Source organism: Hypanus sabinus, chromosome 7 (assembly GCF_030144855.1).
Source record: "Hypanus sabinus isolate sHypSab1 chromosome 7, sHypSab1.hap1, whole genome shotgun sequence".
NCBI lineage: Eukaryota > Metazoa > Chordata > Chondrichthyes > Myliobatiformes > Dasyatidae > Hypanus > Hypanus sabinus.
This window is the reverse complement of record NC_082712.1, coordinates 13,481,790-13,508,699: the sequence shown is the minus strand read 5'-3', so window position 1 is coordinate 13,508,699 and position 26,910 is coordinate 13,481,790. Positions and strand designations below refer to the sequence as shown.

The 26,910-nt window shown below is 45.1% G+C and overlaps 1 protein-coding gene across 1 annotated transcript in view; it reads right to left on the bottom strand.

Annotated features, from left to right (window-relative positions):
• Positions 1–20,889, bottom strand: part of LOC132396475 (uncharacterized) — a 33,040-nt gene extending 12,151 nt beyond the window's left edge. Inside the window, exons 1-3 of the mRNA XM_059974017.1 lie at positions 20,529–20,889; positions 10,893–11,282; positions 836–931 (exon numbers count right to left, since the gene is read on the bottom strand). Coding sequence (XP_059830000.1) covers positions 836–931; positions 10,893–11,282; positions 20,529–20,889 — 847 coding nt within the window. The remainder of the gene's footprint in view (positions 1–835; positions 932–10,892; positions 11,283–20,528) is intronic.
• Positions 20,890–26,910: the final 6,021 nt, after the last annotated feature.

Below are 26,910 nucleotides of genomic sequence, written 5' to 3'. Positions count from 1 at the left end.
CACAGACACTCTCCCCCACCCACTGAATCCCCTCCCAGTCCACCGACTCTTCCCCCATCACCCACTGAATCCCCTCCCACAGCCCACTGACTCTCCCCCATCACCCACTGAATCCCCTCCCACAGCCCACTGACTCTCCCCCATCACCCACTGAATCCCCTCCCACAGTCCACCAACTCTCCCCCATCACCCACTGAATCCCCTCCCACAGCTCACTGACTCTCCCCCATCACCCACTGAATCCCCTCCCAAAGCCCACTGACTCTCTCCCATCACCCACTGAATCCCCTCCCACTGACCACCGACTCTCCCCCCCATCACCCACTGAATCCCCTCCCACTGCCCACCGACTCTCCCCCATCATCCACTGACTCTCTCCCCCATCACCCACTGAATCCCCTCCCACTGCCCACCGACTCTCCCCCCAGCACCCACTGAATCCCCTCCCACAGTCCACCAACTCTCCCCATCACCCACTGAATCCCCTCCCACAGTCCACCGACTCTCCCCCCATCACCCACTGAATCCCCTCCCACAGCCCACCGACTCTCCCCCATCATCCACTGAATCCCCTCCCACAGCTCACTGACTCTCCCCCATCACCCACTGAATCCCCTCCCACAGCCCACTGACTCTCCCCCCATCACCCACTGAATCCCCTCTCACAGCTCACTGACTCTCCCCCATCACCCACTGAATCCCCTCCCACAGTCCACCAACTCTCCCCATCACCCACTGAATCGCCTCCCACAGCCCACCGACTCTCCCCCCATCAGCCACTCTCCTTCATAGAGAGGAACAGTCATCTTCACTTGCCAGCCAGTTCTCCGCTCACCTTTCTTCTTCCAGGAGACTGCCAGGAGGACACAGACTGGGAGCAGGAGAACCAGAACGACCAGCACGTAAATGAGAGAGTTTGAGTTTGAGTTAGCTGTGAGACAGAGAGCAGCTTTAACACCAGACCTCAGTACAGTGCTTCCATTTTCTCTGTGCCCTAGGGGTTTTCTCCCGATCGATACCTGAGTTGTGGAGACACACTGTACAGCCCAACTGACCAAGGTCATCATCCAAGGTCCTATTTGCAAGCGTTTGGCCCATAACCTTCCAAATCATTCCTATTTCATACTATTTATTCATTTAATTTTGTATCTTGTGGTAATTTTTATTTCCTACACTTCACTGCTGCCACAAAATGACAAATTTCACAAAATAGTTGTGTGATAATTATCTTGCTTGTGATTCCATCCATGAACAGTACCTGTCCCTCTGTCTTTTAAAATGGGCGGCATTCATCATCACAGACCCCCTCCACCCAGGACACGTCCTCTTCTCATTGCTAATATCAGGGAAGAGGTACAGGAGCCTGAAAACTCACATTCAATGTTTCAGGAACAGCTTCTTCGCCTCTGCCATCAGATTTATGAACGGTCTGTGAACCCGTGAACACTACATCCATTTTGCCCTCCTTTTATACTACTTATTCATTTTTAGATATTTCTTATTGTAACTAACTTACTGTGATTTCACAGCTGTCTATGGCAAAGAATTCCACAGATTCACCACTCTCTGGCTAAAGAAATTGCTCCTCATCTCTGTTCTAAAAGTACGCATCTCGATTCTGAGCTTGTGTCTTCTGGTCTTAGACTCTCCCACCATCGGAAACATCCCCTCCACATCCACTCCATCAAGGCCTTTCACCATTCAAAAGGTTTCAATAAGGAAACACCTCATTCTTTTGAATTCTAGTGAAAACATCCTTGCTTTTATATTCTCCTCTTGAAATGAATGTGAACATTGCATTTGCCTTCCTCACCGCAGACTCAACCTGCAAGTTAGCCTTCAGGGAATCCTGCACAAGCATTTCAAAATCTCTTTCTGCCTCCGTTTTTGTATTTACTCTCCATTTAAAAAATAGTCAGTCATTTCATTTCTTTTGCCAAAGTGCACAACCATACACCTGCCGACACTATTCCATCTGCTATTTCTTTGCTCATTCTCCTCATCTGTCTCAGTCGTTCTGCAGCCTTTCTACCTCCTCAAAACTACCTGCCCCTCATATTTTCATATTGTCTGCAAACTTTGCAACAAAGCCATCAATTTCATTATCCAAGTCATTGACACATCATGTAAAATGAATCGGTCCCAACACAGACCCCTGTCGAAAACCACTAGTCACCGGCTGCCAGCCAGAAAGGGCTCCCTTTATTCCCACTCTTTATCTCCTGCCAGTCAGCCCCTGCTTTATCCAAGTGAGTATCTTTCCTGGAATACCATGGGCTCATCACCTGTAAAGCAGCCTCATATGTGGCACCTTGTCAAAGAGCTTCTGAAAATCCAATGCACAACATCCACCAATTCTCCTTTGTCTATCCTGCTTGTGAGTTCTTCAAAGAATTCCAACAGATTTGTCAGGCAAGATTTTCCCTTAAGGAAACCATGCTGACTACAGCCCATTTTATCTTGTGCCTCCAAGTATTAAGGATGTGAGACCACATCCTTAATAATCAGCTCCAACATCTTCCCAACCACTGAGATCAAACTAACTCGCCTATAGTTTCCTTTCTTCTGTCTCTCTCCCTTCTTGAATATTGGAGAGACATTTGCAATTTTCCCATCTTCCAGAACCATTCCAGAATCTAGTGAATCTTGAAAGATCATTAGTAACGCCTCCCCAATCCCTTCAGCCACCCTTTTCAGTACCCTGGGAGGTACAGCATCGGGTCCAGGTGATTTATCTACCTTCAGATTTTTCAGTTTCGCAAAAACCTTCTCTCTAGTAATGGTAACTTCACAGACTTCATGACCCCTGGCTCCTGGAACTTCCACCATACTGATACCATCTTCTGAGTGAAGACTGATGCAAAATACTAATTCAGTTCATCCGCCATTTCATTGTCCCTCATTACCACCTCTTCTGCATCGGTTTCCAGTGGTCCAATATCCACTCTCGCCTCTCCTTTACACTTCAAATATCTGAAGAAACTTTTGGTATATTCATTAATATTATTGGCTAGCTTACTTTCATATTTCATCTTTACCTTCATAATGACTTTTTAGTTGCTTTCTGTTGATTTTTAAAAGCTTTCACTTTCCCCTAAGTCTCTAGACCAGGGGTCGGCAACCTTTACCACTGAAAGAGCCATTTGGACCCGTCTCCCACAGAAAAGAAAACACTGGGAGCCACAAAACCCGTTTGACATTTAAAATGAAATAATAGTGCATACAACGTTTTTTTGCCTTTATGCTATGTATAAGCAAACTATAATGTGTTGCATTTATGAAATCGATGAACTCCTGCAGAGAAAATGAAATTACATTTCTGCATGCAACAAAAACATTTTGAACTCCGAAAAAAAGACGTTGGGTTGAAGTTTACTTTTAAGTAAAATAATCAATGTCTATTTGAGTCCTTCTTGTATTTATGAAAAATGCTGAACTTAAATTGTCCGCCAGCAGCAAACCAAAAATAACATCAGCCAGCTGTCAACCTGAAAAATAAAAGGACTATTTCACTGAACAATGAAAAAATATGAATATACGTAAAATAATAGGCAATTAAAATATTTATCATACTTGGTTAATGGGATTTCTGCTCCTGGACCTCAGCGCACAGCGCCTGCACATCAGGGCTGTATGACATCACCTTCATCTTTACACAGGATCACAAGCTGTCATCTGTGAGGCGTGCGCGATGTTTGTTTTTAATAAAGTTCATGTTGGAGAACACCTGCTCACACACATATGTGGATCCAAAGATCGACAGGACACCAAGCGCATACTTTTTAATGTTTACATAAATGTCGGGGATAGCATTCCATGTTTCCAACACAAGTTTGTCCGGCTTGGGGAGGTTTTCAATATCACTCCATTTGTGATTCTGAGCAAGAACGGCCTTCTGACGGGCAACATCTTCAAGGTCTGCTGTCAAGCGTCTAAACTTGGACACCCATATGTCTTTGTCGGCTATGTTGGCCAGTTCCATCTCAAGATCAGGTTGACTCACACCTGCCAATGCAGTCGTATTCAGTGGGATGGATCGATGCTTAGGGGAGTGACCGGGAAGGATAATGTGTTTTTTTACCTCTCTGAACTCACAGAAGCGTTTCCCAAACGATGTTTGCATTGCATTGATTGCAGAATGTAAATACTCTGAATTTATCATGTCGTGAGCTTGTTTGAACTCTCTCAAATTGGGGAAGTGAGACAATGTGCCTTTCTGTAAATCTCTGGCAAGCACTGTCAACTTGCGCTGGAATGCCAAAACATCCTCCAACATGTGCAGGGCTGTGCGTCCTTTCCCCTGAAGAGCTGTGTTTAGCGTGTTCAGGTGCGCTGTCATGTCTACCATGAAGTGTAGCTTTTCCAGCCACTCTGGCTGTTCCAGCTCAGGAAAGGTGAGACCTTTGCGGCCCAGGAAAGTTTTCACTTCTTCCAGACACGCGACAAAGCGTTTCAGCACCTCCCCTCTTGACAGCCACCGGGCTTTGTTGTGCAGCAGGAGATCAGAATATGCGCTTTCCAGCTCGTCCAGTAACAAACGGAATTGACGGTGATTTAAACTTTTTGCCATTGTTTTATTGACAATCTGAATGACAACATCCATTACTTCTGTGCATTTCGGAGGAAATGTTTGAGCGCACAGTGCCTCTTGGTGCAAGATGCAGTGAAAACTCAGCAGCTTTCTGTCCAGTGACTTCTGCAGTAAAGCCACAAATCCCTTGTGCGTTCCCGTCATATTCGGTGCCCCATCAGTAGCTACTGACACCAGGTGGGTGGTCTTTATTACTTTGGCTCTTAAACAATTCAAGACAGCCTCACAGATGTCCTCCCCCCGTGTTTGGTCTTTTAGAGGTATCAACTCAATCATTTCTTCCTGTGGCCCGGCAGAGTTTATATGCCGGCAGAACAGCGCTATTTGTTCAATATCACCTTTGTCTTTAGACTCGTTACAGGCAATCGAGTAGGCCACAGCTGAATTGATGTCTTTAATTTACTGTCTTCTGATGTCTTCTGCCATTTTTATGGTTCTGTCTTTGACAGTCTTTGCAGAGAGGGGCATATCCCTGATTTTCTGCACAATTTCACTCTTGTTTTTAAAGTCCGTGAATAGATGTTCTGAAATCTTAATGAAAGATTCTTTTATATATTCGCCATCTGTAAACTGCTTCCTGTGCCTGACTATTTCCTGAGCGGCAACAAAACTAGCATATGTCATTGATTTTCAGACATCATCCACTTCTTGAAATGATTTTTGCTCGGATCAACCTTCCACATCAGTTCTGAAACGGCTTTTTTTCTCTCATCTCCATCCGGATATTTTTGAGCAAAGGCTGCGTGTTTATTCTGGAAATGTCTTGCGACTGTTGACTTTTTGTTGTTTGCTAGTTTCTCATTGCATATTAAGCATACCGGTAAACCAGTCTCGTCAGCAGTGAAAGCAAATGAATCTGTCCACGTATCATTAAAAGTTCTGTTTTCTTCAGTCACTTTTCTTTTTTTAGAATTCTCCATAGTTAGCCTACCTTCGATCGAAAAATTAAAGAAATCGCGCACTAGCGGGTGTCAGGCATTGGCCGTGCTGACTTATATTAATAGCGACAAAAAACACGTTTTATTTAGATTGTAAAAGTTCACCATAATCTTCGAATTTAGAATTACATTTCAAAAACTAACAAACTAACATAAAATACATTTTAATTAAATACTCATCATTTATTTTCCAAAGCCATAGGGAGCCGCAGCACAGGGATGAAAGAGGCGCATGCGGCTCCGGAGCCGCGGGTTGCCGACCCCTGCTCTAGACTTTCCTCCTGTAATCCAGCACCAAGCTGATTTTCCCAATCTCCCAGCACATTGAAATTCCCCGTGATTATTGTCACATGCATTTTCTTTCTCCCGTTGTAATTTGAAGACCACATCTTTACTACTGTTCAGGGGGTCTGTATACAACTCCCATCAGGGTCTTATGACACTTGCAGTTCCTTAGCTCTTTCCACAATGATTCAACATATACTCAGCTCAGGATACAAGTCACACCATGCTCAACCTATCTTTGTCTGAGGTTTTATGAACATCTGCCTCCACAACCTCTCCACTAACTGTTCTGGCACTCTGGTTCCCATCCCCTGCAACTCCAGTTTAAACCTACCATGCAGCGTTAACAAACCTTCCCACAGGGATATTAATCTCCCTCCAGTTCAGGTGCAAACTGTCCCTTCTGTACAGGTCCACTTTCCCGGAAAAGAGCCCAATGATCCAAAAATCTGATGCCCACTCTCCTCCACCAACTCCTTCGCCAAGTATTGAACTGTATAATCTTTCTAGTTCTAGCCTCAGTAGCATGTGGCACAGGTAGCAATCTTGAGATCACAACCCTGGAGTTCCTGCCCTTCAACGTAATACCTGACTCCCCATGCAGAACCCGGACACTCATCCTACCCATGTCATTGGCACCTACATGCTTCACGACCTCTGGCAACTCATCCTCCCACTCCAGAATGCTGAGGACCCAATCTGAGATATCCCGGACCCTGGCACCCAGGAGGTAAAGTACCATCCAGGAATCTTGTTCTCACCACAGAACATCCTGTCCGTTCCCCTAATGAATCCCCCATTACCACAGTGTGCCTCTTCTCCCCCCCTTCCCTTCTGAGTCACAGAGGCTGACTCAGTGCCAGAGACCCAACCAATGTGACTTTCCTCTGTTATGTCATCCCTCTCCACCCACTCCCCTCCCCATGACAGTATACCACTTTGAGGGGGATGGCCACAGGGGTACTCTCCTGCACCTTGGGTGTAACTGCCTCTCTGTGTGACCTATCCATCACCCTCTCATCCGCCCGGATGATCCGGAGTTCATCCAGTTCCAGCTCCGACTCCTTCACGCGGATGGTTAGAAGCTGCAGCTGGATCCACTTCTCACAGTTGTAGTCGTCAGGGACACTGGAGGTCTCCCTGCCTTCCCACATCCCACAAGAGGAGAATTCCACTATCCTGCCGGGCATCTCCATTGTCTCAGTTCACCAGATATAAAGACGAGATGGAGAAACCTGAGCTTTTCTTTCCTTTGCTTTCTCTGAGTGAAGCCTCTCCTCACGGAAGCTTCAAAGAGCTAAAGCCTCAAGATCACCAGTCCGACTGTCCACTCAGACAATGGCCGCTGTGACGATGGCCACTGCTCGTGTCCCTGCCTTCCTCCAATTTGCTCGAACTGATCAATCCCAAACGCCAAATGGTCACCGGTCAAAGCTCTGAACCTACAGTTCTACATCGAGTGGAAAAGCAACCTGCCAAAGGAGCTCAGTGGGTCAGCCAGCGTCCATAGAGGAAAAGCCACCCTCAGCATTGCAGGTCCGGAGATTCAGCAAGACTTCAGCAAGCACGAGAGGTGAATTGGTCGTCGATTCTTTACTGACACAAGTAGTTTGGGAAGTGAAAAACTTTGTTGTCTGAGCAGATCATTTCATCACATCATCACACTGGGGCAGTACAGGGGACACAACAGCAGAGTGCAGAATAAAGTGTGACAGTTACTGGAAAGTTCAGTGTGGGCAGGCAGTGAGGTGCAGGGCCATAATTAAGTGGGTTGCCACGGTAGCACAGCCGTTAGCATGATACTATGGCAGCTCCGGGTGTCGGAGTTCAGAGTTCAATTCCTGCACCGTCTGTAAGGAGTTTGTACGTTCTCCCTGTGACCGCGTGGGTTTCCTCCGGGTGCTCCGGTTTCCTCCCACAGTCTAGGGATGGACCGGCTCGTCGGTTAATTGGTCATTGTAAATCGTCGTGGGTTCAATAGGTGGGTTTCTGGGTGGTGTGGCTCGTTGGGTCGGAAGGGCCTGTTCCGTGCTGTATCTCTAAATGAATAAACAAATAAATAATGAGGTGGAGAGTCCATCTTATCGTACTGGGGGACCACTCCGTAGTTATAACTGTAGGATAAAAGCTGTCCTTCAGCCTGGTGGTCCGTGCGTCCAGGCTGTTGTACCTTCTGCCCAGTGGGAGAGGGCCGAAGAGAGGATGTCCAGGGTGGATGGGAGGGTCTCTGATTTTGCATTCTGTTTCACAGAGACGGTGAGAAGTGCAGACAGAATCCATGGTGGGAGGCTGGCTTCTGTCTTGATGAAGGGGTTAACCTGTGAGGGGAGGTTCAGTCGCCTGGGACTATACTCTCTGGAGTTCAGAAGAATGAGAGGGGATCTTATAGAAAGATACAAAATTTTGAAAGGGATAGATACGATAGAAGCAGGAAAGTTGTTTCCCTTGGTAGGTGAGACTAGAACTAGGGGACATTGCCTCAACATTCGGGGAGAAGATTTAGGATGGGGATGAGGAGAAACTGTTTTTCCCAGATAGTGGTGAATCTGTGGAATTCTCTGCCCAGGGAAGCAGTTGAGGTTTCTTCACTAAATATATTTAAGAAACAGTTAGATAGGTTTTTACATAGTAAGGGAATTAAGGGTTTTGGGGAAAAGGTAGGTAGATGGAGCTGAGTTTACGGACAGATCAGCCATGATCTTATCGAATGGCGGGACAGGCTCAATGGGCCGGATGGCCGAATCCTGCTCCTATTTCTTAACTTCTTATGGATCAATGTGACAGGTTGAGCCCTGTAAACGTGTCCTGTCTGCCTCCTCCCCCTGACATTCTGCAGAATCGCAATCGGGATTAGGATAATTTCACCGGCTTGTGTTTTGTGTAGCAGTACATTGCGATCATCATCATCGGTATGTGCTGTGTTGTGTGATGTGGGCAATCACAGTCTCGTAACCATGATGAACACACACAAAATGCTGGAGGAACTCAGCAGGCCAGGCAGCATCTCTGGGGAAGAGTAAGCAGCTGACGTTTCAGGCTGACCCCTTCATCAGGACTCACACCGTGCAGAACAGGCCCTTTCATGAGTTCCGATGCAGAGTCTCAGCACAAAACATCGACTGTTTACTCAATTCTGGTGGGAGGAATGTTTGAAATTCTGAGACTGATGTGGCTGTTGGGCTGTAGTTTATTTTGCTCTCCTTCAGTTTCTGTTTTCTTTCTTGTTGCTGATTGGTGGGTTGGGGTTCTAGAGGGACGATGTATTGTTTTTGTGTGAGGGAGGGGTTAGGGTTTGGTGTCTGATGTTCCTGTTGACTGTTCTGTGTGGGTGATCTGTGTGGGGAGAGGGTGTTGGGTTTGGTGTTGTCAGCACTGTATTTTTTGAGAGGGAGGGGTTGGGGGCTTGAGGGTTTCGATCTTCTGACGATCGTCTTCCAGGTGGGCGATCTGTTGGCTTTTGTGCGAGGGAGGGAGGTGGGGGACGGGGAGGGGGTTTGAGGTTTGCGAGATTTTTCTTTTTCCTTTTCGTGTGGGGGTATTGATGTCTTTTCTTGTAATGAATCCCATGGTTTATCTGGATATCATGGTTATCTGGAGAAGATGAATATCAGAGTTGTATTCTACATGCAAACTTTGACAATAAAATGAACCTTTGATCCTTTCCCCATAGACACTGCCCGACCTGCTGAGCTCCTCCAGTATCTTGTGTGTGTTGCTCTGGATTTCCAGCAACGGCAGATATTTTCCTGTTTATGACCATGATTGTTCTTGGCAATTTTTCTACAAAAGGGGTTTCCATCACCTTCTTCTGAGCAGTGTCTGTCCGGGATGGGTGAGCCCAGCCATTGTCAATAATCTTCAGAGATTGTCTGCCTGGTGTCAGTGGTCACATAACCAGAATTTGTGATCTGCACCAGCTGCTCATACAACCATCCACCACCTGATCCCATGGATTCACGTGACCCTGATCAGGGGCGAAGCAGGGGCTACACCTCGCCCAAGGGTAAAGTGAAGACTAGTGGAGGGAAGGAGTGTCTTACACCTCCTTTGGTAAAGACGTATCTTCACCCTGACACCCCGTTATACATTGCAATACATATTAATTAAAAAACTGTAAATTTCAATAAGAAATATATACCTACATGTATAATTTTAAATTAAATAAGTAGCACAAAAGAGGGAAAAATAGGGAAAAAAGTGAGATGGCCCTCACTTTTCTGATTGTCCATTCAGAAAACAGCAGGAAGGAAGAAGCTCTTCCTGAAACGCTGAGTGTGCATCTTCTCTGGGAAGATTCCTGATCCTCCGTTAGAACTCCACTCATTCCTCCCAGGCTCAGGCAAGGCCCCGCCAGGGGGCCCGTTGAAATCTGGGGGCCGCCCTGTGTGAGGGACCGTCTGAGATGGAGTTGTGGTGGGGAAATGGAACTCATCACCAGCTGAGGCTGGGAGTGGCCGATATACCATTCATCCCCAGAGTCTGGACACAGAATACAGTGGGTGCTGGAGGTTCTGACCCATCCCTGAACACTGCAGAAGATGCCGAGATGGTGTGGGAGAGAGCAGAGGCCTCTGTGAACGTGCTGGAGTCCGTCGTGGGTTGGGGACAGGCCACTCCCATCGGTGCTGCCTTCCTCTTTTGCTCAGTGCTGCCCCCCAGTGTTCACTTAGTGAGAGACAAGCTGGACCAGGACAATATCCAATCTACCATCCAGCTCCAATCCAGACCACTCAGGAACTTGGGCAATATTATGTCTTTTTGTGACTGTATGCTTTTCTGCCATCATAACAATGTGTACTGTGTGCTGTTGCTACTCTGCTTTACAGCTTGTCCCTGGAGGAACACTGTTTTGTTTTGCTGTACGCACGTGTGGCTGATTGACAATTAAACTTGAACTTGAATGTGGTGACGGGTTCTTTTCCGGGTCTGATCTACAGTCAGATCTCACTCGGGGACAGACAGATAAACCCGGGGGTGGGGTTGATTAGAGGAAGGATAATGGTAGCAGGCTACCCCCCACCCCACCCCCCCCCCAAAACCCTCCCCATGCCCTGCAGAATGTGTCAATGATTTCTTACCTGGTCTGACCTGCAACCGGATCTCACTCTGGAACACATGTATAAATGGAGGTGTGATGTGCTCTCTGTCGGATGAATAATCATGCTTCATGTTCCTGAACTCAGCCAGACACAGGTAGCTGTGACTGTCCTCCACTCTCAGCTGCTTTATCCTGATCCAGGCGCTTCCCAGCTCTAGGTCCTCGACGAGCTCGTACCGAGTCACTCCGTTTTCCGCTACCCACGATCCATTTCCATGGTGCCTGAATGTGACGATGATTCGGTAGGGATCCTTCCTCATCCACGTCACCGTGTGTGCGGTGAGGCTCTGCCGAGGCCGTGTGAACACACAGGGTAACGTGGCCGAAGCTCCCTCAGTTCCAGTCATCACAGAGACACTCTCATTGGGAGCTGAGGGAAGGACAGGTGCCAGAATAAATCGGTTAACCCTCAGCAAAAACGTTTAACACTGACAAAATTTCCAGCTAACAAAATAATAAAAACTCCCCACAGCACCCTCCTGAATGAAAACGGCCCCACATGTGTCTCACTCATTAAAGTCCATTCAAACTAGGGAAACTCTTTAGAACATAAATCAGTCCCATCGGGCAGGAGATCAAGAAGCCTAAATCTCACACCACCACGTTCAGGAACAGCTAATTCCCTTCAATCATTTGGTTGTTGAACCAATTGACACCATCACTAATCAGTGAAGTGTAACAACACCAATCAGTACAGTCTAACAACAACGACCAGTACAGTGTAACACTGGCCATTACAGGGAAACAGCACAAATCAATACACTGCAGCAACACCAATCAGTACAGTGTAACAACACTGATCTGTACAGTGTGATATCACTAATCAGTACAGTGTGACAACACAATCACCACAATGAAACAACACCAGTCAGTATTGTTTAACAACACTAGTCACTGTACTGAAACAACACTAATCAATACAGAGTAATAATACTGATCAATACAGTATAACAACACCAGTCAGTCCTGTGTAATGGCATTAGTCACTAACCTATTAACTCAGCTGAGGGAATATTTTGCATTATGAGCTGTGTGTGATGTGAGACTGTAGATGTTTTCTGGGTGCACCGTGATCCAGAGGAACACTGTTACATTTTGTTGTGGAGATGTACACTCAGACGACAATGAACATGATCTTCATCTGTACTTCATCTTCATCTTCATCTGTATCTTCATCTACACTGAACCCACTCCAGTGTGATACTTACCGTACTGAAAGTGTTCAACACCCTGAGCTGGTGTGTTTGAAAGGGAATCCTACAGTGAACCCACTCCAGTGTAATACTTACTGTACTGAAAGTGTTCAACAGCCTGAGCTGGTGTGTTTGAGAAGGAATTCTACACTGAGCCCTCTCCAGTGTAATACTTACTGTCCTGAAAGTGTTCTACAGCCTGAGCTGGTGTGTTTGAGAAGGAATTCTACAGTGAACCCTCTCCAGTGTAATACTTACTGTACTGAAAGTGTTCTACAGCCTGAGCTGGTGTGTTTGAGAAGGAATTCTACAGTGAACCCTCTCCAGTGTAATACTTACTGTACTGAAAGTGTTCTACAGCCTGAGCTGGTGTGTTTGAGAAGGAATTCTACAGTGAACCCTGCTTTCTACAAAGATAGTGCACTGAGCTGTTTACTGTTTACCTGTGCTGCAAACTACATGCATTCTCAGTTATACTTAAAGAGTAGGGGTCCCAGGACAGATCCTTGTGGCACTCCACTAGTCACCGACCTCCAGGCAGAATACTTTCCTTCCACTACGATCCTCTGCTTTCTTCCTGTAAACTAATTTTTTATCCAAACAGCCAAGGTTCCATTGATTCCACGCCTCATGATTTTCTGGATGAGTCTCTCATGGGGGACCTTGACAAATGCTTTGCTAAAATCCATGTAGACCACATCTACTGCCCTACCCTCATCAATTTCTTTTGTTACCTCTTCAAAAAACTCAGTCAGGCTGGTGAGGCACAACCTTCCCTTCACAAAGCCATGTTGACTATCCTTGAGCAGACTGGACTTCTCCAAATGCTCACAGATCCTATCCTTAAGAATCCTTTCCAATAGTTTTCAGAGCACCGACGTAAGACTCACCAGTCTCTAGTTCACAGGATTCTCCCTATTAACATTTTTAAACAAGGGGAGCTACATTTGCCATTCTCCAATCCTCCGGCACCTCCCCTGCAGCCAAAGAGGATTCAAAGATCATAGCTACTGTTCCAGTGATTTCTTCTCTCACCTCCCACAGCAACCTGGGGTATATCACATCCAGTCCTGGGGACTTATCAATTTTGATGTTTTTAAGAAGATCCAATATTTCTTCCTTAATCTCCACATTGTCCAGTGCACAGACCTGCTCTATTTCGATCTCACCCTGATCAAGGTCCTTTTCACTTGTCAATACTGAAGCAAAGTATTCATTTAGGACCTCCCCAACCTCCTGCACCTCCAAGCACATATTGCCCTCCTTATCCTTTAGTGGCCCCACCTTTGTTCTATTCATCCTTCTGTTCTTCACATACGTGTAGAACGCCTTGGGGTTCTCCTTAATCCGACATGCCAAGACTTAGAGCTCTCCTCAGTCCTTTCTTAAGCACCTTCCTGGCTATCCTATATTTCTCATGAGCCCCCCCTGTTTCCTGCTTCTTATATCTAACATATGCTTCTTTCTTCCTCTGGATGAGTTGCCTCACGTGTTTTGTCAGCCATGGTTCCCTTTTCCTATCATTTTAAACTTGTCTCAGTGGGACAAACCTATCCTGAACACAGCACAAGTGGTCCCTAAACTTCTCCCACATTACTTCTGTGTTTTCACCCTTGGACATCTGTTTCCAATTTACTCTCGCTAGTTCCTGCCTCATCCCTTCATTGTTAGCCCTTCCCCAGTTAAGCACTTTCCCATTTTGTCTGTTTTTATCCTTTTCCATAGCTATGCTGAAGCTAAGGGAGTTGTGGTCACTCTCACCAAATGCTCCCCCACCAAGAGGTCTGTCACCTGACCAGGTTCATTACCCAGAACTAGATCCAGTATGGCCTCTCCTCTCGTCGGCCGGTCCACATACTGTCAGGAATCCTTCTTGAACACACCTGACAAATTCAGCCCCATTTATCCCCCTTGCAGTCGGGAGATGCCAGTCAATGTGTGGGAAGTTGAAATCACCCATAACTACAACCCTGTATTTCCTGCACCATTCTAAAATCTGCCTGCTTATCTGCTCCTCGGTGTCCTGAGGGCTATTTGGGGGCCTATAGACTACTCCCAGCACAGCGATTGATCCCTTCCTATTTCTGACTTCCACCCAGACCAACTCAGTGGACATTCCCTCTGCAGCGTCCTCCCTTTCTATAGCCGTGATACTATCCCTGACCAGTAATGCTACTCATCTCCCCCTTTCTACCTCCCATTCTGTTCCTTTTAAAACAGCTAAATCCTGGTACCTGCATCAGCCAATCCTGTCCTTCCTCCAGCCAAGTTTCAGTAATGGCCACAACATCGTAGTTCCATGTACTGATCCATGCTCGAAGTTCATCCCCTTTATTCCTAATACTCCTAGCATTGAAATAGACACATTTCAACCCCTCTAACTGGCTACATTTATGTTTTGTCCCCTGCCTGTCCTTCCTCACCAACTCAGAACACATAGCATCATGCCCTTGTCCTTCTACCTTAATCTCTGCACTCACATTCTGATTCCCACCCCGCTGCCAAACTAGTTTAAACCCTCCCCAACAGCTCCAGCAAACCTGCCCGCCAGGATATTGGTCCCTTTCCAGTTCAGGTGCAGCCCGTCCTTTTTGTACAGGTCAGACCGTCCCCAGAAGAGATCCCAATGATCCAGAAACCTGAACCCCTGCCCCCTGCACCAACTCCTCAGCCACGCATTCATCTGCCATAACTTCCTGTTCCTACCCTCTCTGTCTCGTGGCACAGGCTGCAATCCCGAGTTTACAATAGACAATAGGTGCAGGAGTAGGCCATTCGGCCCTTCTAGCCAGCACTGCCATTCACTGTGATCATGGCTGATCATACACAATCAGTACCCCATTCCTGCCCTCTCCCCCATATCCCTTGACCCCGCTATCTATAAGAGCTCTATCTAACTCTCTCTTGAGTGCATCCAGAGACTTGGCTTCCACTGCCTTCTGGGGCAGAGTATTCCACATATCCACCACTCTCTGGGTGAAAAAATTTTTCCGCATCTCAGTTCTAAATGGCCTACCCCTTATTCTTAAACTGTGGCCTCTAGTTCTGGACTCACCCATCAGCCAGAACATGCTTCCTGCCTCCAGCATGTCCAATCCCTTAATAATCTTATATGTCTCAATCAGATCCCCTCTCATCCTTCTAAATTCCAGTGTATACAAGCCCAGTCACTCCAATCTTTCAACATATAACAGTCCCGTCATTCCGGGAATTAACCTTGTGAACCTACGCTGCACTCCCTCAATAGCAAGAATGTCCTTCTTCAAATTTGGAGACCAAAACTGCACACAGTACTCCAGGTGAGGTCTCACCAGGGCCCTGTACAACTGCAGAAGGACCTCTTTACTCCTATACTCAATTCCTCTTGTTATAAAAGCCAGCATGTCATTAGCTTTCTTCACTGCCTGCTGTACCTGCATGCTTACTTTCATTGACTGATGTACAAGACACCTTGACGTTCTGTATCTGTGTACAGTCAGATGGCAATAAACTTGACCTTGATTGCTGCTTTTCTGATGCAACGCTCTGTGCCTGTGTTGCTACGGCAACTGGATTTTCACTGTACCTGTGCAGACACGTAGGCAGACATGCAATGAAAATCATCCCTGCAGCAGCAAGTAAGTTCAGTTCCACTCACCTCATTACAGGAAGGATGAGGAAGCTTTCGTGAGGATGTAGAGGAGATCGACCAGGATGCTGCCTGGACCAGAGAGGATGTTTAATGAGGAAAGGTTGAGCGAGCTGGAGAATTTCTCTTGGGAGTGAAGAAAGATGAGAGGTGACTTGATAGAGGTGAACAAGATGATAAGAGGCATAATCGAGCAGACAGCCAGAGACTTTTCCTGGAAAGTATTGGGGGGATGTCAGAGGTCAGAGGCAGGTTCATTACACACAGAGTGGAGGGTGTGTAGAACAGATGGAGTTCAACCCAGATAAGTGTGAAGTGATTCATTCTGGTAGGTCAAATTTGAATACAGAATATATGAATGGTAAGACTGGTGGCAGTGTGGAGGATGAGCTGGATCTTGGGGACTCTGTCCATAGGACACTCAAAGCTGCTGCACAGGTTGACAGTGGTGTTAAGAAGGTGTCTGGTGTACTGGCATTCATCAGCTGTGGGATTGAGTTCAAGAGCCCTGAGGTAATCTCTCTTTTTCAACAAACTATACCGAAGAGATTGACAGAGGAATACTTTGGGACTCTTTTAAGGCTTTTATTCATGGACAAATTATCTCACATTCTGCTGGGAAAAGAAAACAAAGATATTTAGATATAGCTTTATTGGTGGATAAAATTAAAGAAATTGATAAGATTTATTCCGTTACTCCTACCAAGGAACTTTATAAGAAGAGAGTTGAGCTGCAAATGGAACATAGCTTACTGTTATCTTCTTCAATTGAGAATCAATTAATTAAGACCAGGGCTCAATTTTATATTCATAGTGATCGAACTGGTAAATTGTTAGCTAATCAATTAAAAGCTATTTCGACTAAGTGACAAATTATTAAAATTTGTAAACAAGACGGTAATCTGACTATTGATCATAAAGAAATTAATAATACTTTCCAAGATTTTTATAAATCTTTATATCAATCAGAATTTGATGGTGATATGTCTATGATGGATAATTTTTTTAACAATTTGAATATTCCCAAACTGACAGATGAAGATCGAAGTTTATTTGATGCTCCTATTTCTATGGCGGAGGTAGGAGAGGCTATTTCATCGATGAATTCAGGGAAAGCTCCTGGCCCCGATGGTTATATTATAGAATTTTTTAAAACTTTTTCTTCTTTGCTTTCCCCTTGGTTATGTGAAATCTTTAATGATGCATTTATTAAGAAGAGACTACCCCAGTCTTTTTATGAAGCTACTATTTCTTTAATTCTTAAAAAAGATAAAGATCCTACTTTATGTGCATCTTATCGCCCTATATCGTTACTAAATGTAGACTCTAAGATTCTTACAAAAATTTTAGCTATTAGGTTAGAAAAGGTACTATCACAGATTATTTCAGGAGATCAAACTGGTTTCATTAGGAACCGATACTCCTTTTTTAATGTTAGAAAATTGATCAATATAATTTACACTTCCTCATCCACAACCCCAGAATGTGTTATTTCATTAGATGCTGAAAAAGCTTTTGATAGAGTTGAATGGACATACTTATTTAATGCCTTGAAACATTTTAACTTTAGTTCTAATTTTATATCATGGATTAAATTAATATATTATAAACCTGTTGCTTCTGTCCTTACGAATAATTATAGATCCTCTTTTTTTCAATTATCTCGTGGTACGAGACAAGGTTGTCCCTTAAGTCCTTTATTATTTAATATTGCATTAGAACCTTTAGCCATTGCTATTCGTGAATCCCCTAATATTTTTGGTATTACCCGTAATGAGAAATTATACAAGTTATCGCTCTATGCTGATGACTTGTTGTTATATATTTCTGATCCTGATAATTCTATTCCCGCTATTCTATCCTTGTTGGTTCAATTTGGTAGTTTTTCTGGTTACAAATTAAATTTGGATAAGAGTGAACTCTTCCCTTTAAATGCACAAACTTTACTGAATGACAGGATACCATTTAAAATTGTTACTGACAATTTTATTTATTTAGGTATAAAAATTACCAAGAAATATAAAGATTTATTCAGATTGAATTTTTTACCTATGCTTCATCAAATTCAACAACTTACTACTAGATGGTCTCCTTTATCCTTATCATTGTTTGGTCGGATCAATGCTGTTAAAATGATGATTTTACCGAAATTTTTATATTTATTTCAAGCCTTACCAATTTTTATTCCTAAGTCTTTTTTTGTTAGCATTGATTCCAAAATTTCCTCATTTGTGTGGCAAAATAAAAACCCCAGATTAAGTAAAAGACAGTTACAGAAATCTAAAAAAGATGGTGGTTTAGCTTTACCCAATTTTAGATTTTACTATTGGGCGAATAATATTCGGAATTTATTATACTGGAAATTAGATTTAGATTTACCATTGTGCCCACAGTGGGTAAATTTAGAATGTAATGATACACAAGGATATTCTCTATTTTCTGTTCTTGGTTCTTCTCTCCCTGTTGATTTAGTTAAACTTAATAAACAGATATCTAACCCTATTGTCAAACATACATACGAATTTGGTTTCAATTTCGTAAATTTTTTACTCTAAAAAAACTTTGTTCTTGATAGCCCTATCTTAATTTTTTCTTTAAACCTTCTTTAATAGATCAAGCTTTTAGCATATGGAAAAGGAAAGGTATAATATGTTTTTGTGATCTTTTTTCTGAAGGTAGTTTGATGTCTTTTGATCAACTTTCTAACAAATTTAAATTACCTAAATCTAATTTTTTTAGATATTTACAAATTAGAAACTTTTTGCATAAAGTTTTACCATCCTTTCCTAATTCAACTTTGATAGATTTTTCAGATATGATTTTTACTTTAAATCCCTGTCAGAAGAGATTAGTGCCTCTTACTTATAATATGGTTATGAAAATACAACCAGAGGTATCGGGTAGAATTAAACAGGAATGGGAAAAAGAACTTCAATACAATATTTCAATGGAAAAATGGGAAAAAATTTTACAAATGGTTAATTCTTCTTCTATATGTGCTAAACATGCTTTAATACAATTTAAAATTGTACATAGAGCTCATATGTCTAAAGATAAGCTTGCTCGGTTTTATTCTCATATTAACCCTCAATGTGACAGATGTCATTCAGATGTGGCTTCATTGACCCACATGTTTTGGTCATGTCCTACTTTACATAACTATTGGAAGGACATATTTGCTACCATTTCCTCAATTTGGAATATTGATTTACAACCTCATTTTATCACTGCAATTTTTGGTATACCAAATGAAGATGATAGTCAATTCTCCCCTTCAATCAGACGAATGATTGCCTTTGTAACATTAATGGCCAGGAGATCTATATTACAAAATTGGAAAGAAGTAAATCCTCCTACCACATTTCAGTGGTTCTCTCAAACTATTTCTTGTTTAAGTTTAGAGAAAATTATAAGTACTATTTTTGATTCATCAATTAAATTTGAAGAAACTTGGGGACCATTCATTCGACACTTTCATATGAATTAATTTGGCTTCTTCCGGACCTTTATTCTTATTATTCTTGTTCTGGTATGGAGTTCCGGAGTTTTCTGACACTATCATATACATATAAACTATTATTATTGCCCATGTTAGTTTAGGTTTATTTTTTTTTCATTATTTTCTTAAATATACATTTTTTCTTGTATTTTATACTTTTTTTTCTTTTGATGATTATTTTTAATCTTTTTCATGTATAATCAATGTAGATTAGATTGATTATTGTACGATCTTTTTTCGCTGATAGTTTAATAAGATATTGTTATCTTGTTACTAATTTAATTTCAAATCTATTGTATTCATAACCTATTTAACATAATATTATGTTTTGTTTTTTTTTATAAAAAATAATAAAAAGATTGAAAAAGAAAGAGGTAATCTCTCTAGAGTAGGTTACATGGTCAGTACAGCATTGTGGGCTGAATGGCCTGGAATGTGCTGTAGATTTCTGTTTCTATATTCTCTGTAAGAGAGGATCACTGATCCTCCAGGTTCGGGGGTTCAGCTCAGGGTAACAACCCTGACGGGTAAAACAGTGTTGTTATGGAAACAGCAATGGAGAATCCTTCGACATCTGAGTGTGACGGTATTCCTGAGTCCCACTCGGGAATTGTATGACTGACAGCAGTGAAAACCGAGAGGAAGCTACTGACACGATGAAGGAAGCCCTGAATGCTGCCAGAGATGGAGGCCCTTCATTGCTGACTGAAATGGCAGCAGCGTCACGGACCGGGGGGAGGGAGGGGAGAGGGAGGGGAGAGGGGAGGGGAGAGGGAGAGAGAGGGAGGGGGAGAGGGCGGAGAGTGGGGGGGGGAGGGAGAGAGAGAGAGAGGGAGGGGAGAGGGAGGGGAGAGGGAGAGGGAGAGGGAGGGGGAGAGGGCGGAGAGTGGGGGGGGGAGGGAGAGAGAGAGAGAGGGAGGGGAGAGGGAGGGAAGAGGGAGGGGAGAGGGGAGGGGAGAGGGAGAGGGAGAGGGAGGGGGAGGGGAGGGAGCGGGAAAAGGGGGGTGGGGAGAGACTCTTAGAGACACGGATGTTATAGAAATGGCGGGGTATGTGGGAGGCAAGGGGGTGAGATTGATCTTGGAGCAGGTTTAAGGGTCAGCACAACATTGTGGGCTGAAGGGCCTGTACGGTGCTGTTGTTCTATGTGCTAGTGCACATGACAATCACATCTATTTGACATGATCATCCTGCAAAATATACTTGTACATTATGAATAAAATGAGTTTTCAGTGAGATAAAATGTGAAATGATTAGTGTAGTTTTACAACTCAATGCTTAAACATCGGTCCTCACCTCTCACAGACAGATCTGTTGGAACCACCGTTTGAAAGCTGTTAACATTGAGCTCCACCCGGCACCGATACCGACCACCGTCACTCCGGTTCAGAGGCTCCACCATTATCGAGGCATCTCTCCGACTGAGGTTCCCCACGAATCCGAACCGCCCTCCTCCAGCCTCCTGTGTCGTTGTATCGCACCCGGAGGGGCCGGAACCGGGATATGTGCACTTAAACACCGGTTTTGTAGCACCTGGTTCGGTCTTGTTCCAGATCACGGAGCCGTTCAGGGCGACATCAGGAGGTGGGTGGGTGAAAGTACACGGTAACACGGCGGAGGCTCCTTCCACCGCAGAGACCTCATCAGCGCCGGACATTGTCCAACCATTCATCGAATAGTCTGGGGACAGAGAGATAGTGAGAGTGTATGTGAGTGAGTGAATGAGAGAGTCAGAGAGAGATAGTGAATGAGTGTGAGAGAGTGAATGAGAGAGAGTGAGATAGAGAGAAACAGTGAAAGAGAGAGGAGGGAGAGAGAGAGGCAGTGATAGAGAGAGGAGGGAGAGAGAGAGGCAGTGATAGAGAGAGTGAGTGAGAAATTGAGTGAGAGAGAGAGAGATAGAGGACCATATTTGAACAACAATCTGCTGAAGGAATTCAGCTGGTCGAGCTGCATCTGTGGGTGTGAAAAGACGTTGAAGTCTTGGTTTGCATCGGAACTGTTAGAGGAATGTCGAATGGCCAGAGGGAAAGGGGAAGTGAAACTGGAATCTGAGGTGATTGATTGACAGAGGAGGGGTGAGAGAGGAGTCAGAGGTGATAGAGGAGGGGTGGGACAGGATACTGAGGTGATCGATAGATTGAGGAGGGTGGGACAGGAGTATCAGGTGATTGAGGATTGAGGTGGGGTGAGACGGGTCTGAGGTGATTGAGGTGGGGTGTGAGGTTAAGGGCAGGTTGTGCTGGGTAGGGAGGGGGAAGGGAGATGGGAGATGTGGTAAGTGGTGACAGATAGAGAAGAGGGAAGGAAAGGAGATTCAGATGGAGAGAGGTGATTGTAATCAGTTGTTTGAGGGAGGACCACCAAGGACTCACTCTCCAGCCTGATACTCTGAGATGAGAATGGGACCCACTGGGGGAGATGCGTCTGGCAGGTGGAACCGGGTCAAGCGTGGGGAAGGTGGGGAAAGTGGGTGAAAAATCTGGGAAACAGACATGGAGATTCACAAACCTGCCTGTCCAGGCAGACCCATTGTCTCTGCTTGCTCCTGCCCCACTGAACTCATTTCTGCCTATCTCGACTCTGTTTTATCTCCCCTTGTTCAAACCCTTCCCACCTATGTCCGTGATTCTTCCCATGCTTTACATCTCTTCAAAGATTTCAAGTTTCCTGGCCCCCACCACCTCATTTTCACCATGGACGTCCAGTCCCTATATACCTCTATCCCCCACCAGGAAGGTCTCCGAGCTCTCCGTTTCTTCCTGGATTCCAGACCCAGTCAGTCACCCTCTACCACCACTCTTCTGCGCCTTGCGGAATTAGTCGTCACGCTTAACAATTTCTCCTTGGCTCCTCCCACTTCCTCCAAACTAAAGGTGTAGCCATGGGCACCCGCATGGGTCCTAGCTATGCCTGCCTTTTTGTCGGCCATGTGGAGCAATCTATGTTCCAAGCCTACACCGGTATCTGTACTCCTCTTTTCTTACGTTATATCGACGACTGCATCGGCGCTGCTTCCTGCACACATGCTGAGCTCGTCGACTTCATTAACTTCACCTCCAACTTTACAATAAATATATATAAAAGTTCAATTTGATAAGCAGTGCAAAGGTTTTGCTGTTGTCCGGGTGAGCCAAGGCCACGTGAGAAGCCAGTGAGATTGCATCTACTGTAGACCTGTTGTGGTGACGGGCAAATTGCCATGGGCCCAGGCTCTTCGTGAGGCAGGAGTGGATTCCAGCCAAGACCAACCTCTCAAGGCATTTCATGGCAGTAGATGTGAGTGCCACTGGGTGATGGTCGTTAAGGCAGCTCACCCTGCTCTGCCTGGGCACCGACCGGTCTGATGTTACCCTTTTGAAGCAGGTGGGGCCTCTGACTGCAGCAGTGAAGGATTGAAGACATCCTTCATCTTTCTCAACAGTTGATTGACACAGGCTTTCAGCGATCTTCCAGATACACCAGCAGGGCCTGACAACTAAATGATCAGTAATGGATAGTCAGGACTGGGAACAGGCTGTGATCCATAGGAGGGTCCAGGCTGGGGGGTTTACATGTGCAATAATGGATACTCAGGAGTGGGCTACACGCTGCGGTCTGGTGCTGTAGAGACCGGAGTGGGGGTTACGTCAGAATCAGAATCAGATTTAATATAGAAACAATAGAATAGACAACGAGATTGCATCACTGGCGTATGTCATGAAATTTGTTGTTTTGCGGCAGCAGTTCAAGGCAATGTATAATAATAAAACCTATAAATTGCAGTCAGTGCATATAAACTAAGGAAAGGAAATAAACAAGTTGGGCAAAAAGAGTGGAAAAATTCTGAGGAAGAGCTCATGGATTCATTGACCATTCAGAAATCTGATGGTGGAGGGGAAGAAGCTGTTCCTGAATCGGTGAGTGTGTGTCTTCAGGCTCCTGTTCCTCCTCCCTGATGGTGGCAATGAGAAGAGGGCATGTCCTGGGTGCTGGGTCCGTAATGATGGATGCCGCCTTTTTGAGGCGTTGCATTTTGAAGGTGTCCTGGGTGCTGGGGACACCAGTGCTCATGATGGAGCTGACTGAGTTTGTAACTTTCTGCTGGTCTTTCTGACCCTGAGCAGAGGCCCCACCAGACCAGACGGTGATGCAGCCAGTTAGAACGCTCCCCAGGTATCTCTGTAGAAATTTGCCAGTGTCTCCGGTGACAAACCAGTTCACCTCAGACTCTTATTGAAATATAGAGCGTTACAGGCTAGGGTCGAGTCAGGGTTTCGGGGGTTTGTCATTGTCGTCTGTTCCCTGGGGCCGATGGCTTTTACAATCCTGCCACTTCATTTTCAGGTGGGGAAGTGATTGGAGAATCGGGGGCACCGGTTACGGAGAGGAGAGCTCTTGGAATTAACTCGGAGTGACGGAACAGTTGCAGCATTCAGGAGGACATTCAGCCCATTGAGTTCATACTGGCCCTGTGTAAGAACAACCCAGCCAGTCCCTCTCCCCTCACCACCAGATTCTGGCATCTTTCACCTTCCTTTCCAGTCCTGGTGAAGGGTCCCAGGCCAAAATATTGACTGTTTATTCCCCTCCATAGAAGCTGCCTGAGCTGCTGAGATCCTCCAGCATTTTGTGTGTTACTCACGTTGTGGTCGATCGTGATGTCAGAAGTTCATTTTTATTACCTGATAATGGGAAACAGAATGGCTCCGTGAACCACAGGCACCTGGTGAGCCAGGGAGGCAACAACCGGGATTTCTCAGTAGCAGATGACCATAGATTTACTGTATTTAACATGAGAACATACAACACAGAGCAGTAGAGCACAGGCACAGGCCCTTCGGCCCACAATGTTGTGCTAAACCAATTAAATTAGTGACCTACTAAACTAACCCCTCTGCCTACACAATGTCCATTTCAATGTCCAATGTCTGTTCATGTGCTGATCAAAATGTCTCTTAAAAGCCACTAATGTATCTGCCTGTAACACCTCCCCAGGCAGAGCATTCCAGTCACCCGGCACTGTCTGTGTAAAACATTTACCCCTCACATCCCCTCTAAACCCCTTTCACCTTCAACGCAGCCCTTTGGTGTTAGACATTTCAACACTGGGAGGAAGATACTCTCTGTCTGCTCTCTCTGTGCCTCTCATAATCTTACAAACTCTATCAAATCTCCCCTCAGACTCCGTCGCTCCAGAGAAAACATATAGCACATGCCCTCTAATCCAGGCATCATCCTGGTGAACCTCGTCTGTACCCTCTCCAAAGCCTCAACATGCCTCCTACAGTGGGGTGACCAGAACTGTACACAATACTCCAGATGTGGCCTAGCTAGAGTCTTATAAGGCTGCAACAAAACTTCATGACTTTAGCCTGGGTGGAGGAGGGGAAAGGACACCGAGAATAAGAATCAAGAGGTTATAGTCATTGAGGGGGGATCTCTTTGCAACCTGATAGGTAACCTATAGGCCTAGATAGAGTGGATGTGGAGAGGATTGTTCCTGTAGTCGGTTCGAATATTGATAGGCCTAGGTAGAATGGATTTGGAGAGCATCTTTCCTATAGTCATTTGGTGGAAGAACATCTCAGATTCCATCGGTGGGGGGGGGGGCCTCCACCCTGACAGCATCAGCATCGATTTCTCCAAGTTGTGGTAATTTCTCCTCCCTTCTCCCTTCTCTCTGATACGCCCTCCTTTTCTCCTTACCTGCCTATCACCTCCCTCTGATTCCCCTTCTCCATCCTTTCCTCCCATGGTCTACTCTCCTATCCTATCAGATCCCTTCTTCTTCAGCACTTTACCTTTTCCACCTATCACCTCCTAGCTTCTTACTTCATTCCACTGCCCTACCCAGACACCCTCTCTCTCACCTGGTCTCTTCTCTCACCACCATCTTGTACTCCATCCCCTCCCCCCCACCTTTGTATATTGTCTTAGAACACAGAACATAGAAATTTACAGAACATTGCAGGTGCTTCGTAGCATAATGTTGTACCAACCATGGAAACCTGCTCTAAAAACGGCCTAGAATTTCCCTAGCGCATAGTTCTCTATTTTTCTAAGCTCCACGTACCTACCTAAGGGGCTCTTAAAAGACCCTATTGTACACTTTCATCACCGCCACTGACAGTGCATTCCACGCACTCACCACTCTCTGTGTGAAAAACTGACTCCTGACATCACCTCGGTACCTATTTCCAAGCACCTTCAAACTATTCCCCCTCATTTTAGCCATTTCAGCCCTGGGAAAAAGCCTCTGGGTATCAACATGATCAATGCCCCTCGTCATCTTATACACCCCTATCAGGTCACCTCTCATCCTCCGTCACTCCAAGGAGAAAAGGCCAAGATCACTCAACCTATTCTCATAAGGTATGCTCCCCAATCCAGGCAACATTCTCGTAAATCTCCTCTTCACACTCTCTATAGTATCCACATTCTTCCTGTAGTGAAGTGACCAGAACTAAGCACAGTACTCCAAGTAGGGTCTGACCAGGGTCTTATATCGCTGTAACATTACCTCATGGCTCTTGAACTCAATCCGACAACTGATAAATGCCAACACACCATATACCTTCTTAACAACACTGTCAACCTGTGCAGCAGCTTTGAGTGTCCTATGAACACAGACCCAATGATCTCTTTGATCCTCCACACTGCCAAGACTTACCATTAATAGTATATTCTGCCATCATATTTGACCTACCAAAATGAACCACTTCACACTTATCCAGGTTGAAGTCTATATGCCACTTCTCAGCCCAGTTCTGCATCCTATCAATTTCCCACTGTCGCCTCTGACAGCCCTCCACACTATCCAAAACACCTCCAATCTTTGTGTCATCAGCAAACTTTCTAACCCATCCTTCTACTTCTTCATCCAGGTCACTTAAAAATTACAAGGAGGACGGAAACCAGTACAGATCCTGGCGAAACTCCACAGTCCACCGACCTCCATGCAGAACATGGACCATCTACGTCACCCTTTGTCTTCTGTGGTCAAGCCAATTCTGGATCCACAAATCAAGGTCTCCTTGGATCCCATGCCTCCTGACTTTCCGAAGGAGCCTTGCATGGGAAACCTTATGGAATGCCCAAATGAAATCCATATTCACTACATCAGCTGATTTACCTTCATCCATGTGTTTTGTTACATCCTCAGGGACTTCAATCAGGCTCGTAAGGCACGACCTGCCCTTGACAAAGCCATGCTGATTATCCCTAATCAGATGATGTCTCTCCAAATACTCATAAATCCTGCCTTTCAGGATATTGTCCAGGAAATTGCCCACCACTGAAGTCAGACTCCCTGGTCCATACTTTCCTGGGTTATCTCTACTCCCTTTCTTGATCAAGGGAACAACATTTGTAAACTTCCAATACTCTGGTACTTCTCCCATTCCTATCGATGATGCAACAATCATCGCAAGAAGCTCAGCAATCTCCTCCCTCACTTCCCACAGTAGCCTGGGCTATATCTCATCCAGTCCCAGTGAACTATCTAACTTTATGCTTTTCGAAAGGTCTGGCACATTCTCTCTCCATGCACACGTTTCCACCATCGCACCTAATGGGTCCTATTCTCACACGGGTCATCCTCGTGCTCTTCACATACTTGTAGAATGTTTAGGGTTTTCCTTAATCCTGCTCACCAAGACCTTCTCATGGCCCCTTCTGGCTCTCCTAATTCCATTCT